Here is a 15,448-nt window from a genome sequence, read left to right on the forward strand (position 1 = left end):
ATTACAGAAAGGAAGCGATCCAGCAGGGCAAACAACCTCCAGCCTTTGCTGTCTGCTGGCGTTGGACAGTGCTGAAGAGGAGACGATTAGAGGTTGTGACAAGAGGACACAGCTTGTGCGGAGAGGGAAGCAGGAACCTGGTGAGCACAGAGGAAGACATGACAGCTGATACAGTCTGAATAGATGGCATAGTGAAATACAGTAGTGGGGACTGCTAATGTAAACTTAATCAGGTTGAACAGTGCTTCACTATGTGTTACATAGACATTAGCTGATAATTTTTCGCACTTCTGTGTTAGTGATAAATGAATGTTGTGACGGCAGGAGTGTATGGTACTTATGTTTCTGTGGGGGATTCTCATCGTGTTTGGGACTCCTCTTGTTTGTGTTTTTGATTTGTTGCTGTTTTGAGGAAGAAAGTTGGGGGGTGGTGGGGCAAGGGGATAAGTTTAAACAAAACAGAGTTCTTGAGCATAAATAAAATTAGCAGCATGGCTTATACATCTTACTAGTCACTCTCTATTGAGGTGACTCACTAAATAATTCTCCACGTTTCAGGCTGCGACAGTATCCTAATTATAGTGGGACTGGGACCAAAAAAATCTAGTTACCTGTCAGATCACTGTGAAAACAAAAATCTTGTGAGTGTCTCCTGTTTATGTGGAACTTTAGCTTTCACTATGAGAAGCTGTAGGTGGAAACGAAGACTGATGGTGCATGTGTACCCCATGTCGTGCGACCTCAGCAACAGCTTCAGCACCTACCCTTCACTAGTCTTTCTTCCCTCTCCGCCGTGTCCTGAGTGACATCCTCGTTGCAGTTTCTTAGGGTTCTCCCTTCATTTTCAGACACCTTCACAGTGACATTTTCAGCTCAGCCTTGTTGACTGTATGCCCAGCTCTTGCATGTCACGTGTAATATACTTCATTTCCCTGAGAGTGACTTGAGAGATGTATTATTTTTGAAACTTCGCTACTGTCAAATTGTTTGAAATTAACTTGGAGTTGTTGAAAGGGGAGTTGAATGATCGACAGCCTGTTCAGATGGTGAAGCTGACATACTGATAGCTTTGTTCTCCAAACAGAAACGCAGAAACCATTGCGCTATGCTCTCTGCCTGGGGATTCGGGGACTGTTGCACCTTTCTGATGCTCATGGCTTGTTACGTGGTGTTCCTGTGTCGGATTCTCCATCCCACTTGTTTTAGTTTTAAAAATCCCTAGATTTCTGTGGCTTTGTTCCAGAAGAAAAGTGGAATGAATGCGTGGAAGAGCTCTGAGCAGGTGCAAAAGTAAACTTGGGAGATGCTGTTCAAGAAGGACTTATACTCCCATAAATCAGGGGAGCATTGAGACAGGCGGAATAAGAACAACGGGACGGGGGGCGGAAATCATGTGTAAAAGACAGAGGGGGAAGGAGATGATGGCGTAAAGGATGAATTTCAAGGAATGGAGGAACGTATTTAGGCCTTTTTAGTTGCTGCTGAATAATGAATTACCCAGTGCTGACTCTCTCAGTTATTACTTTGCTCTGCAGTAAATGAGGCACAGTTTCTCCCTTCTGAAGTTTTCTTTGTTCTCTTCCTCTGCTTGTTTTTTCTTCTTAAACTCTCCTCTCGTTCTAGGCTTGCCGTGTCACCACTTCTCCCCAGTGTTGCCATACTGAGTGCTAATGGTTGTCTCCCTCCACTTTCTGTCCTGGGCTCATTTTGGTGTTCATTTTTTCTGTAGACTGTGGCATTTCTGTTCTCTTAACTTCCTTTGCCTCTCCATCTTTTCATCGCATATTCTCACCCTCATTCTTTCTACAGGAGCACGCCACGTTATTTCACTCTGTCGGTCTTAGTGTTCTCGTTCTCACTTAGCTCTCTCGGCCCTTCAGGTTGAAACACGTCTGACTCGGATCCTCCACACTGGAGGCAGACACTTCCTCTCAGGAGCAGAGTTCGTGACAGTTCCTGCAAACCCAAGGAGGGACAGAAATTGCCGGTGTAACCCTATACCGAGTTCTGCCGAAGAGGCTGTTCTTGTTCCCAGAGCGGTTTATCCAGTGTCCCGGCCCTCCCTCCTTGCAAGGCAGGGTTTTCTCAGGGCCTGTTTGCACTTTAATGGCCAGCACAGCTCCAAGCCGTATGCGTGCATAGCCAACTTATGGCTGTTTTCAGGGTTTTTATTCTTCGGCAGGTTTGCAGCCTTGCTGTGTGGAGGGCTTCCAGCAAGCAGAAGTAGCTGTAGCTCCATCTCAAACACTGCTGTATGGTCTTCATACCCTCACAGGAGAACGCCATCGGAGAAGTACTCCCTCCACCTCCGTCGTTATAGAGAGTGCCTCATCCCTTTCTGCCCATATGAAGGGTGGCATGAGGTGTTCTTTCCCTCTTTTTTTTTTTTTTTGTTTCCCGCCATCAAGGGTTTCAATTTTGAGTAATGGCAACAAAATTGTTACACAAACATCAATGTCTGTGACTAACCAGGACCCTACAGAACTCTTTATCTTGCTAATTTTCCTGACCCTTACTACAAGAAACTTTTATAATGAACATAGAGTACGTTTATTTGTTGTTTATTCCGTCTCTAATGAAGTTGAGGTTTTTAGACAGACTATCTAAAGTAACTTTTTATGAACATTACATCCTGTAGTGATGGTAGATAGGAGTGTTCTGTTCCCCTGACTGATGCAGAAAAATGCTTGAAGAGGACGCAATATTCTTTACTGGTCGTCTTCTTTCTTCTTTTTTTATTTTTTCCTTCTTTTTCATTTGTAATTTAATTCTAAAACGTAAGGTTAGTCAGTGACTTAAGGAGGCTTTTTTAAATTTTAGTTTGTGAACTGCCTGTCCAACAGGCCATCGGTTTCCCACTCCTTAAGAATGCTGACTTCGGATGCATCCTCTTTAGTTTCTGTGCTGGAAGACAGACTTTTAATATTAAGAAGTGAGTTTCTAGATATGATGACCTGAAATGTCCATGTATTAGGAGTCATCAGTTTGACTAATGGCACACCATGGCTACAGATCATCCTAAGCACCTCTTCAAATTGTCATTTTTCCAGCTCAGTTGATTTCTGACATATCTCACTTTATCAGCCATCGAAGTGGAAATTTCATCACTCTTTTATGCCTTTTGAGTTTTTCTTAGTATTTGTTTGTAATAGGTTTTATGGATGATTAGTTGTGTGAATTGTAAATATTTTTGTGGACAGGAGATTTTCCTAATTTCTGCATGTGGTACTTAGGCTTTTTAATCTACTTGTTACATGTAGCAGCTAATTTGCTTTATTGTTTTGCTATTAAGAGGCGTGCAAGTACTATACCTAATGTAAATTACAACTAATGTAATATTTACATTAGTAAACAATTACAGATTAAAAGGAAATGATGATGAAATTAAAATAATGATTCTTGCAGTAACATATCTATTCAGCAGTACTACTTAGATGTTATTTTCAGCAGCTGTTGTTAATGCTGAGAATAGGCACCGTCTTGACTTGCAGCCCGTAAACTCCTCTGCTCTTGTTTCAGACAGAAGTTCAAGCCTGCTGCTTCTCCCAAAAGTCTTACGATTCTTTTACTGCCTATGTTTATGTAGTGGCGTGTCATGAAAGGAAACTTGTTCCTGATTTAAGCAAGCATTCAGACTGTGCTTGTATTAAGGGATCAATGTGGAAGGATCAATGATTCTTAATTCGTAATAATGGTAATTGGTAATAAAAATAATAGTATTTCAATAGTAATAATGCAGGCTTTTGAATGCAACTGGCAAGACTGTTGTTCTCAGGAATGCCTAAATTGTTAGATTTGGGTGTGGGGAGGGCAGGTTGTGGTATGGAATATCTAAGTTCTTGCCCTGGCTCAGCTGTGCTGGCCTCGGGGAGGGGGGGGAGAGGAAGGTCTGTGCCCACGGTGCTGTGCTGCCTTCCTTACTGTTCCTTCTCCTCGTGAGGCCGAGTAGGAGAGGCCATGGCTGGCCTTCCTCCTAGCAGGATTTCATATCCGTTACTCTCCTGCTGTAGCAAAGAGGTCTAATAGTTTTATCCTCTCGTTTTTGAAACTTTTTCTGTTCCAGCACTGTGTATATTAAGATAATGACTCTTGTTATTCTCAGAACTAGTTCCATTTTTGCTTTGCATGTTTGGAGATGTCTAAAATGGCTATACATGTTGAAAGGGAGTATAATATGTACTACAGTAGATCCATAAATCAACCCAAGCAGTGACATAATCTTTTCTACACAATTATCTCTGTTTTAGTAACAAATGTCCTATTTCTTACCTTTTTACTACTTTGCACCTGTGTAGCTTTTCTGATACCGAAATTCATAAAATATTGAGGTATATTTAGACGTCTTAATCAGTTAGCTTAGTGCTCACTGAACTAGTTTTAATGCTGGAAGAAGGCTCTCGGAGCGAGAGATGGGAGGGGAGCACTGTGTACACTGGGCAGGATTGCCATCCTGTTGCCAAACTGTAGTAACTCTTTGGGGAACTTGGAGTTGAAGCTGCTGAATTAAATGCAATAATTTTCCATAACAGTGTAAAAGGCCTGCAGGCATGCTAAGGTTGTGGCTGGCTGTTGTAGATAACACTTTGTAGCGTGACCCTAAAGCCTCGTTTACATCTTGGCAATTAAAATATATACTACATTTTATGTCTGTTGTATTTTTCCTGTATCACAGTGTAGGGCTTTAATGTTGAGGCTTTTTTATTGTAAAAAAGGTAACTGGTTTTTTTCTTTTTCACTACAGTGACTGTATTTCATGTTACAGTATGTGGTTAAGAGAAACTGCTGAAAGATTGTCCCGGGGAATTTTAAATACAGTGTAAAACATCTACACTGCATCAGTCAGCTTTGTCTGTATCTGAGACTTCAGTCATCAGAGCTCCCATGGTAGCTTGGACACTGGTGTGTGAATACGCCTGCTGCTGTCTTTTGGTGTTTACGCTTGGCTCTCTGCAACACTTAGAGTGAAACAAAGAATTTTGATAATTTACTTGTTTTAATTATTATTTGTACATACCATATCTGACTTGGCAATTAAATATTGTGTTAAATGTCCCAATGATGTCAGAGGTCTTCAAAGTAGCCTGACATGTAAGAAATGAGCTCTGTGGTTCCAATGACCGGGTCATGTACAAGAAATGCTTCTCTGGTTCTCCTGTTTCCCTGTGGAGTAAGGTTAAAAAAAATATGTAAGTATTAATTTAAAAACAGGCATCCCCTTCCTATGCTTTTGAACTGTTTTTAAGATGTGGAGTGACACTGGGGAGGTGCAGTCTGAGCGAGGCTGCCATCAGCTAAGCTGTGTACACGAGCGGGGCGGCCATGACTGTATGAACGCTGACTTGTCGGTCTGGTGATTACCCTAATGCTCCTCTTCAATCCAGCTAGGAGCCTGGAACTCCGCACAGACCTCTGCAAAGGTCGCGGGAGATCCCCCCGCTCGGTGACACAGATGAGCATCCTCCGTTTTTATACTTAGAAAAGCAGTAGATGGAGACTTGAAGTAGTGACCTGCACCAGTGAAATCTTCTTTGATTTTCTTCAGTATACGCAGGCCATTTCACGTTAGCATGGTAATACAACGTGTAACAGTATTTAGCATGGCTCTTTTGACATCCTTTTGTGACTGGGTGAGTTAGTAGTTCAATAGCTTTGTAAATATTGCTCTAGGAGAATTCTTTCATTTAATTGGAGGAAGCTATTCGATAGGCCATAAATTCTGACATATGGGCAAAAATTACTTGCAGATGAAGGCAAGTGTTTCTGTAACATGTCACAAAATAAATTTAATTTTATTTGGTTTAAAATTTTAATCTGATTTGTCAAAAAAACTATTCATGCGTCAAATTAGTTGCTGCGTTCCCTTGAGTTGGTGTTGTACTCATTACCGGTATTTCATCTGAGCTTCTTCTAAGGCGTAGGAAAAGAAAGCTAGTCAGTGCGTTGGGGTAACTCCCCGTGGGATGCTGCTGTTGTGTTAGAGGAAACAGAGGAGAAGAAAGATTGGAATATGTTCCAATTTGTGCAACAGTGGTTCATTTAAATCCGAAGATTTGAGTGGGAAAACTTGTTAATATTTTAACTAGTGATCTTTATAAGAAAGGAGCTGAACATATGCAGCAACTGACAGTTTGGGTTTTTTCCTTAAAATGTTTTGCTCAATAATTGAAAATATTTCTCTGAAGTTGGGGGTGAGGGGTGCTTTTTTAAAAGGGGGGAAGGGAGAATTCGTGATGGGACAGGTAATTCCTGCGCAGTCCTGAGACCGTAGAACGTCTCGTCGCAGTAAGAAGACTTACGGTGCGGCTCTTGTGAAGCCGTCTGCAAGTCTTCCTTTGTCTGACTTGTCGTTGCTGGCTCACTGCTTCAACGTTAACACCGAGATCTGTTTCTGCGTTCCGCAGATACCTTGTGTGCTCTCTTTCTGTTTGTATTCTGGTCATGGTAGAGAATATTTATTTGTAGACAGCTCTTTAAGATAGCTTTTATTCTGTTTCCTGCTTTGAACTATGTATATTAATTTGCTGATGAAATCATTTCAAAGGCATGAGCCTGAGGATGTTAAGTGTTTCCTAAAACTCACGGAGAGATACTATTAATTTTTAAAGTTAAAGGTTATTGAAGGTAAACAGGTGTTTTGTATAATGCAGGATTCTAAAAGATCAGATTTCTAAATCTTACAGGATTTTTTCTTCATTATTGTGGCACTGTGATCACTGTGAAAGTGTCTCCATAATGTGGTGCTATTAAACAGCATGTATTTTTTTAACCTTTTCATTCATTGCCCGGAGAGGCAATAGATAACCCAGAATACTGCCTTTTGAAGTTTGATTGAATTCATTGACTTCCGTGGGAAGCTGATCAGTACTTCGTCATGCTACAGCACAGATTAAAATCTTTGAGGATTTTAGCGTGGTATAGTAGCAAAGTATTGTGCAAAGAAGGGTTTGGGTTTTTTGTTTTTTACATCATAAAGGAGCTTGGAAACTTGAAAAAATACCGAAATTATTTCGTGTTTGATGAATAGCATATGTGAGTTTTCCCATGGCATAATTTAGAGACGTTGGGAATTAGTGGCCCTTTAAAGTCTTGAAACGCTGAGATGAAAGGGGAGATATGGTTCCACGTGATGTCTTTACACTGCAGAAGAATACCTGTGTGTATCTGTTAATAAAGATATTTAAAATCACGTTTCATATTAATGTTAATAAAACACAAAGTTATAAAACGTCTAGAATGTTGTTTTTACATAGAGAGAACTTGCATTCATTAGTCAACCAAATATTGTAAAATCCGAATGTTTCATGTAAATTAAAAAGACGTGCTACATGGGCATGCAGACATCTAAACAGTCGTAAATTTAATAAACTCTTCTGTTATAAAGCTTCGGTTTTTCTGATCTTGTACAAGTATTTCAGTTTCTTTTTAACCACGTAACGTTTGAAAATTTAATAAATACAGAAGAGAGCGTAAATGGAAGGCTTTGGAGCTTTGTCGCTTAGTCTAAATTGAGATTCACACAGGTCAAGAAATGCAAGAGCTTTTTGGAGAATTTCAAACCAGAATAATAGAAGACCGGCTGCCACTCACGCATTTGAATTGCAGTGCTGTAGTAAATTAAATAATCTCTAAAAATCTTTTCGGGAGTGACAACTAATTAGTTTGTTTGATATCAAATGTTTAAAATGAAGTAGGTGAAGAGTTCTAAAGCAACTGTTTTTGTTGAGCAGAGTGCGAATGGAGTTGGCTGCTGCTTAGCGATGTGTACTGTAAACTGTCATTTTCATTCTACATCACAAAAGGCTTGACTGGTAGGACTTTGTAAAATAATCAGTTGTGATATTTAAGTATTTTAAATTGAAGGATGAACCCAGGGGAAAGTTCTCCTTGAGACAAAGGAGAGAACTCTAATATACAAGGTGTCAAACAAGAAATACCAAGGCCTCAGTTAACAGGTACAGTTGCAAAGTACTAAAATCATCCAAACTGTTCTACGTTTGGATGTTTTGTCAGCTGTTTATAAGATACAAATTCTATTATTTATTTCATCGTAGCATTTTTCTTTAAAAAACACAGGAAAAATTTCCGAACTATTTCTTACTCTGTCAGAAAGGTAGATGTTGTAGTTCAGTGTGCAGGACCCAAGAGATGAAACTCAGAAGCCTTGTTTTGAAAACGAAGTGGAATGAAACAGTAAAGAAGACTAAATAGTAATAGAAATAAGATTATTACTGTAATATTCCCTAAAATCTTGAGGGAAGGAAAAAAAATATTTCTCACTGTCATTTACAGATCAGCTAGTTGCTTGCTTTCTAGCTAAAGTTAAGTGGAATATACTGCCTTGGAGAAGTCTTTCTGCGTATCACCTATAGTGTTTTTGTAGCTTGCTGTGAAATTACGTGTATATGTTCTTGATGAGAGCAATTTTCCTAGAATAGAAATGACAATAAGAAGTTGTAGAAGTCTGTATATAAAACACAGACGTTAAAACCAGAAGTTTCTGACAAGCAGAAGGAAGTCAGACTTGCCATTAAAGCATGCATCCTTCTCAGAAAAAGAGAAAAAAGAACATACCTACAGAGAGACTTTAGGTGATGAACAGGTTTTTACAGCTGAAAAGCTGCGTTTTTCCACCCAGTTCTCAGTCTGATTTTGATCTTGTAATCTGTTGTATAGAAATGAGAAGTATTGGGTTGTCGTTCACAACAATTTCTTTGCTAATTTTTTTTGATCATGGTAGCTCGTGCATGAAACTCTGGGAAGTCTTGCAAACGTTACAGAAGCGCATCTCGCCCATCGTTGATCACACCTTTCTCTTTCAGACGGTTAGGAAGCAATCCCAGCAATTAGAGAGCGTTGTAACACATCAGCGGTTGTCTTTCTCATTTTGTTATAGGTGAATGTAAACTGAATGTAGAGAAGACTTCCCCATAAGCTGGACTGATGTGCGCAGAGAAGGAATGAAGTATGGATGTGAAGGAACGTAGGCCTTACTGCTCCCTGACAAAGAGCAGGCGGGACAAGGAACGGCGCTATACAAATTCTTCCGCAGAAAATGAGGAGTGCCGAGTGCCTACGCAGAAGTCTTACAGCTCCAGTGAAACCTTGAAAGCTTTTGATCATGATTCCTCTAGGTTGCTGTATGGAAACCGGGTAAAAGACTTGGTCCACAGAGAAGCAGATGAGTATACCAGACAAGGTAGGCAAGATGTTTTAATTCAGAGTGTGTAACTCGTTAGTACCAAGTAACAAGGCATGCTTGCTGCGGGAAGAGTATGTTATTAGACCAGTAATACTCTGCACACATAGTACACTTCACTTGTATCTCCCTGAATGTTTTACAAAGATGGGAAAGCGTCGTGCACCATCTTTGAAATAAAGAATACATGATGCACAGGAAAGTTGAGTGGCCCATGTAGGACGATGGGTCAGTGACAACGGGGTAGACTCAAGTGTGAAGTATTCAGGCCTTACAGTTTAAAAACTAGACCCCCAGCATAAATTCAACTCATTACCAGATTGCCCAAAAGTCTGCCACCCCAATATACCTAAAATGTAAAGAGCTTCAAAATTAATCAAAATAAACAAATACAACAGTTCCTAGAGGGCCAAGCCCTAGGAACAGTTTTAAGGAAATGCCGTATGTGTGGGTGAGCCTACAAATAGTGCCTTAGCTTAGTGCCGGTATCTTTTCGCTCGCGAGGGCAGTAACAGAGCATGTACAGTAAGTAAGGCTAATTAGTTTGTGATTAATACATTTGGGTTTGTTGTGGGATTTTTTTTTTTTTTTTGTGGATATCTATGATATCTGACCGGATACCAACAGGTTGCTAGAGCTCACTGTTGAATTTCTGAGTCGAGGACTGGAGAGACATGAGAGATCTAAATATCCATGGAGATGCTCAAATCCTGACTGGATATGGTCTTGGGCAACTTGCTGTAGCTGACCGTACTTGAGCAGAGGGTTTGGACTAGGTGACTTCAAGAGGTCCCTCTGGACCTCAGTGATTCTGGGAGGTTGCACTTGTCTCCAGTTAGGGTTAAGCACTTCTGTGTCACTTCTGGATTCAAAATTGTAGTCTCTGGAATTGGCATTTCTACATTTCCAAAACTAAACTACTTAATATAAGGAGAGAAGGGGAAAATTTATGAAATTGTGGAGTACAGCAGCTCAGCTATCTAAAAGGCTAAAGCTAGGCCGAGAGCTGTGCGAACCTACGCCTCAGTCTTCTGTCTAGAGCTTCTTCTGTTTTATGAGGAAACGGGAATAGATGTAGAGGTAGAAAAAGAAAGCTTCCTACTTGTGAGGAAGTCCTTAGTTTTAATTTTAGAAATGTTTGAAAATATTCTCCCCATTCGTGGTTTTTCTTTGTTCCAAGTGGAATAACTTTACATTGGAATTAGAACTGGGCAGATGGTGTTGACTTTTTTGCCTATGAATGTTTGCAAGGGAAATAAAAATATTTCTCTTAGGCTCGTGTAAGTGAGGCTTGCTGCTGCTGTAGTCTATCTGCTTTCTGCTGTGTATTTTTAAGGTTTCTGTGATGTGTTGAAACTTTAGGTCATCACTATTTTCTAGTTTTTAAGTCATCGGTCACCTTGATGTCATTACTTTAACGAGGCAAAATCAAGAGGAAATTTTGTAAGACCTGTACTGTAGACACTTGCTTAGTACTAGTGACAAAATTATATCAAAATAGGCACCATTTATTTAATGAATTCATAAACTATTGCCTGAATAGAGTGCTATTCTTTTTAAATCATAGAATCATAGAGTCATTAAGGTTGGAAAGCACCTCTAAGCAGTAACAAAATTGAAGTTATGTAGCCTGATAGGTCACATATGATGGTGCACTGGGGCTTGGGGTTTTTTTCCACTTCATCGTCTTTGGAAAAACACATAATATTTAGCTAATACTTATTGCCCAGTGTGCAATAAATTACACATCTATAGGCCTAAAATGGCAGTCTGGGATGTGTAGCGTCATCTTCACCTTTCAGTGGTCTCAGCACTGTCACCTGTGCCTGTTTGATTTTCCTCATTGACCTTTTTCGACACAGTCTCCCATGATATCCTCCTAGGGAAGCTGAGGAAGTGTGGGCTGGATGAGTGGTCGGTGAAGTGGATTGAGAACTGGCTGAATGGCAGAACTCAGAGGGTTGTCATCAGCGGCGCTGAGTCTAGTTGGAGGCTGGTGACAAGTGGTGTCCCCCAGGGGTCAGTACTGGGCCCAGTCTTCATCAACGACCTGGATGAAGAGTTAGAATGTACCCTCAGCAAGTTTGCTGACGACACCAAACTGGGAGGTGTGGTAGACACACCAGAAGGCTGTGCTGCCATTCAGCGTGACCTGGATAGGCTGGAAAGCTGGGCAGAGAGGAACCTGATGAGGTTCAACAAAGGCAAATGCAGGGTCCTGCACCTGGGGAGGAACAACCTCATGCACCAGTACAGGCTTGGGGTGGACCTGCTGGAGAGCAGCTCTGCGGAGAGGGACCTGGGTGTCCTGGTGGATGACAGGTTGACCATGAGCCAGCAGTGTGCCCTGGCTGCCAAGAAAGCCAATGGGATCCTGGGGTGCATCAAGAAGAGTGTGGCCAGCAGGACGAGGGAGGTTCTCCTTCCCCTCTACACTGCCCTGGTGAGGCCTCATCTGGAGTACTGTGTCCAGTTCTGGGCTCCCCAGTTCAAGAAAGATGAAGAGCTACTGGAGAGAGTCCAGCGGAGGGCTACAAGGATGGTGAGGGGACTGGAGCATCTCTCCTACGAGGAGAGGTTGAGGGAACTGGGCTTGTTCAGCCTGAAGAAGAGAAGGCTGCGAGGGGACCTTATAAATGCCTACAAATATCTGAAGGGTGGGTGTCAGGAGGATGGGGCCAAGCTCTTTTCAGTGGTGCCCAGTGACAGGACAAGGGGCAATGGGCACAAACTGAGGCACAGGAAGTTCCGTCTGAACATGAGGAAGAACTTCTTCCCTCTGAGGGTGACGGAGCACTGGAACAGGCTGCCCAGGGAGGTTGTGGAGTCTCCTTCTCTGGAGATATTCAAGACCCACCTGGACAAGGTCCTGTGCAGCCTACTGTAGGTGACCCTGCTTCGGCAGGGGGGTTGGACTAGATGACCCACAGAGGTCCCTTCCAACCCCGACCATTCTGTGATTCTGTGATTCAGTTCTTCTTGTATGGCAATATCGCCTTCGTCTAATGTGTGCTGGTTTAACACCTTTGGGGACTACCTGCTGGTTTGGTGGGGTCAGGCTATAAAGGGCTTGTTTTGCAGTCTTGGGTAGTGTGTTCCTTTGATTCATCTTTGACTGAGAGAATTTACTGCTTCTGGCATTGGAAGCATTTTGTGGAAAAGGTGTTCCAGGTCACTCCAGAGGTTTTAAAAGAATATATAAAACACACTCCACTGTATTTATTTTTTTTCCCTCTGTCTAGAAATAGAGTGCAGATATGTGTCTTTGTTGACAGTCTAATTACATTCTAGCTTGCTAAATCAACAGGAAATAAATCTATTAGCAAAAAAGATAAGTTTTAATTAGTACTTTTAATTGGAAATTAAATTTTAAAATTCATCATGACCAATGTTTCATTCTTTTTGCCGAGACTGTGTAAAAAATATTGTTTCCAATGTTCACTGGAAAGCTACAGGAGCAGTTACATGGGTTTCTTGAGTCTCTGAAATGTGGCACAGTTTTAAAATGCCAGTGTGTTTATGTGGCTGATATTTTGGAGTAAAGCCCTTCAAAGCTTTCTGCTAATGGATCAGAACTTTCCCACCTCTTCTTCTTGAGTTGTCTCAATACACGTCTTTGTGCTCCCTGCTTCCCAGAATCCCATGGTAGGGATTTAGAAAGGGGTGCTGCCATAGGAGATAGGTGTGCCTTGTTTGGTGGTGGCTTTATCCCAGGAGATCCTTACTTGCGGAGAGGAGGTTCTCCAATTGTCAGTTCCAGTCACAAAATCTTATTCCTCATCTGCTGAATTTCTGTTGCTTGAGATGAATTGCATAAATAGAAAATGCATAAAGTTGTCACTGGAGTTCTAAAAACAGCATTTAAAACATACAGCAAAATATTTTATTATGAAATTATTATATAACTGGGATTATCTTGTTAATTTTGAAACCCAGTTGACAAGACCAGAAGAGTGGGTATGCTTGTTTTGGATGTTGTAACTTCATCTAGGCAACCTGCTTTCAGTTACCATCAAGCAGAGATACGACCTACTGTGGTCTCCTTCCCTTCTTCTCAAGCCCCTTTGTCTCTTGCAAGACTGGTTTTGTTTTTAAACTCTTCAGATGAGGATTATTTAGCCTACTATTTTTAGAACTTCTAATTTGGTTATTTATTTTCACTTTGTTGTTAATCCCCATGTAAGATTAAAAAAAATTGGTAAGCCTGTGAATAATTAAACTCAGCGCTTAGCCATGTAAATGAAGACCATGAGGTTTGGGGTTTTTTTTAAGTATTTTTAAGATAGATACTCAATTTTATGTTGCATATTATGGCGTCCCTCAGGGGTCCATACTGGGACCGGTGCTGTTCCCTCCATCCAGAGGGACCTGGACAAGCTGGAGAGGTGGGCCTGTGTGAACCTCATGAGGTTCAACAAGGCCAAGTGCAAGGTCCTACACCTGGGTCGGGGTAATCCCCGGTACCAATACAGGCTGGGGGCTGAAAGGATCGAGAGCAGCTCTGCTGAGAGGGACTTGGGGGTACTGACAGACAAAAGGCTGGGCATGAGCCGGCAATGTGCGCTGGCAGCCCAGAGGGCCAACCGTGTCCTGGGCTGCATCAAGACAAGCGTGGCCAGCAGGTCGAGAGAGGTGATTCTGCCCCTCTACTCTGCTCTGGTGAGACCTCACCTGGAGTACTGCGTTCAGCTCTGGAGCCCTCAGCACAAGAAGGACATGGAACTGTTGGAGCGGGTCCAAAGGAGGGCTACAAAAATGATCCGAGGGCTGGAGCACCTCTCCTATGAGGACAGGCTGAGAGAGTTGGGCTTGTTCAGGCTGGAGAAGAAAAGGCTGCGGGGAGACCTGATTGCAGCCTTTCAGTATTTAAAGGGAGCCTATAGGAAAGATGAGGACAATCTTTTTAGTAGAGACAGCAGTGACAGGACGAGGGGTAATGGTTTTAAACTAAAACAGGGTAGGTTTAGGCTAGATATAAGCAAGAAATTCTTTACAATGAGGGTTGTGAAACACAGGAACGGGTTGCCCAGAGAGGTAGTGGAGGCCCCATACCTGGAAACATTCAAGACCAGGTTGGACAGGGCTCTGAGCAACCTGATCTAGTTAGTGGTGTCCCTGCTTGCTGTGGGGGGGTTGGACTGGATGACCTCTAGAGGTCCCTTCCAACCCAAAACTTTCTATGATTCTGTGATATTTGAGAAGATACCTAACCTCATCCTTGGCAATGGATGAAGCACGATGAAAGACTATTTACTCTCCAGGGTGTGATGATAGATTGTTTACTGTTTATGTGTTAGGGAGGAAGAAGACACCTATTTTCTTAACTCTTTGAAGTATCCAGCTATAATGAGCAGCCTGTTTTAAATGTACAACTTCCCTAAGTGAATTCAGCAACCTAGATGCTTGTATTTGCCCAAGTATCTTGCTGAATTCAGGATTAAAGCTGACTGTATTAAGTTGAGTCTCTCTGTTGTACAGAGAGAAATTCCTGTGATTACAAAATTAAACTGCGATTGTGAACTGATACCATGTGCATAGGAGACTGCTGTGCCAAAATGTCTGCAAGTGTGAGATGACTGCAGAGTGGGAGGGAAGGATTGGAGAAATATTGAAAGCAGTGGTTTTAAAAATTGCATTTGAAAAAAATTATGGAAAGTAACAGTATAACAATATGAAAATAATTTGAGGGGCATCATGAATCAAACCTGGACTCCCAAGAACTGAAAAACTTTTTATACGGGTGCATGGAGATAGTAGAAAAATACAGGCGTGCAAAAACTGCATTTTTTTCACCATCAGATACATATTAAAGGGAAGAGAGGAGTATGCAATACCTCTTAAAGTCTCATTGCTCCGTTTCAAAGAATTTTGTTGTTGCAGGACAGTGTGGTGACCCTACAGAGCGATCCACGTATCGCGCCAGGGAGTTTTTGCCAAGGAGCGGGAGGCTGACCCACGAGCACCGGTGGCAGGGTGCGCTGCAGATTTGCCCATGTTCATGTTTTCGTACAGAATAATCACAGCACTGTTTGGGAACTGTGTGAATTGAAAAGCTGAGCTGCAGGACACCTTTTACTATTAGAAGACCTGATGAGGTAGTGGAGGTTTTGTTAAATTTTTGCTTTTTGAAAGTTTGGGTCAGCTATGGTTTAGTCTGCAGGTAAAGTTATTTGGTCTTTCTAGGTGGCAGTGAGAATGAGTTCACCAGGTTTATCAGTCAGAGAAATTAATTGTCAGCCAAGCCTCAATATC

General features: G+C 41.7%; 1 protein-coding gene across 21 annotated transcripts in view; it reads left to right on the forward strand.

Annotated features, from left to right (window-relative positions):
• Positions 1 to 15,448, forward strand: part of TENM3 (teneurin transmembrane protein 3) — a 1,446,905-nt gene that overhangs the window by 1,110,769 nt on the left and 320,688 nt on the right. For all 21 annotated transcript variants that reach the window (XM_075421787.1, XM_075421794.1, XM_075421795.1 and 18 more), the window contains one exon: positions 8,894 to 9,196. In XM_075421787.1, coding sequence (XP_075277902.1) covers positions 8,965 to 9,196 — 232 coding nt within the window. In that variant the 5' untranslated portion in view covers positions 8,894 to 8,964. The remainder of the gene's footprint in view (positions 1 to 8,893; positions 9,197 to 15,448) is intronic.

Source organism: Opisthocomus hoazin, chromosome 5 (genome assembly GCF_030867145.1).
Source record: "Opisthocomus hoazin isolate bOpiHoa1 chromosome 5, bOpiHoa1.hap1, whole genome shotgun sequence".
NCBI lineage: Eukaryota > Metazoa > Chordata > Aves > Opisthocomiformes > Opisthocomidae > Opisthocomus > Opisthocomus hoazin.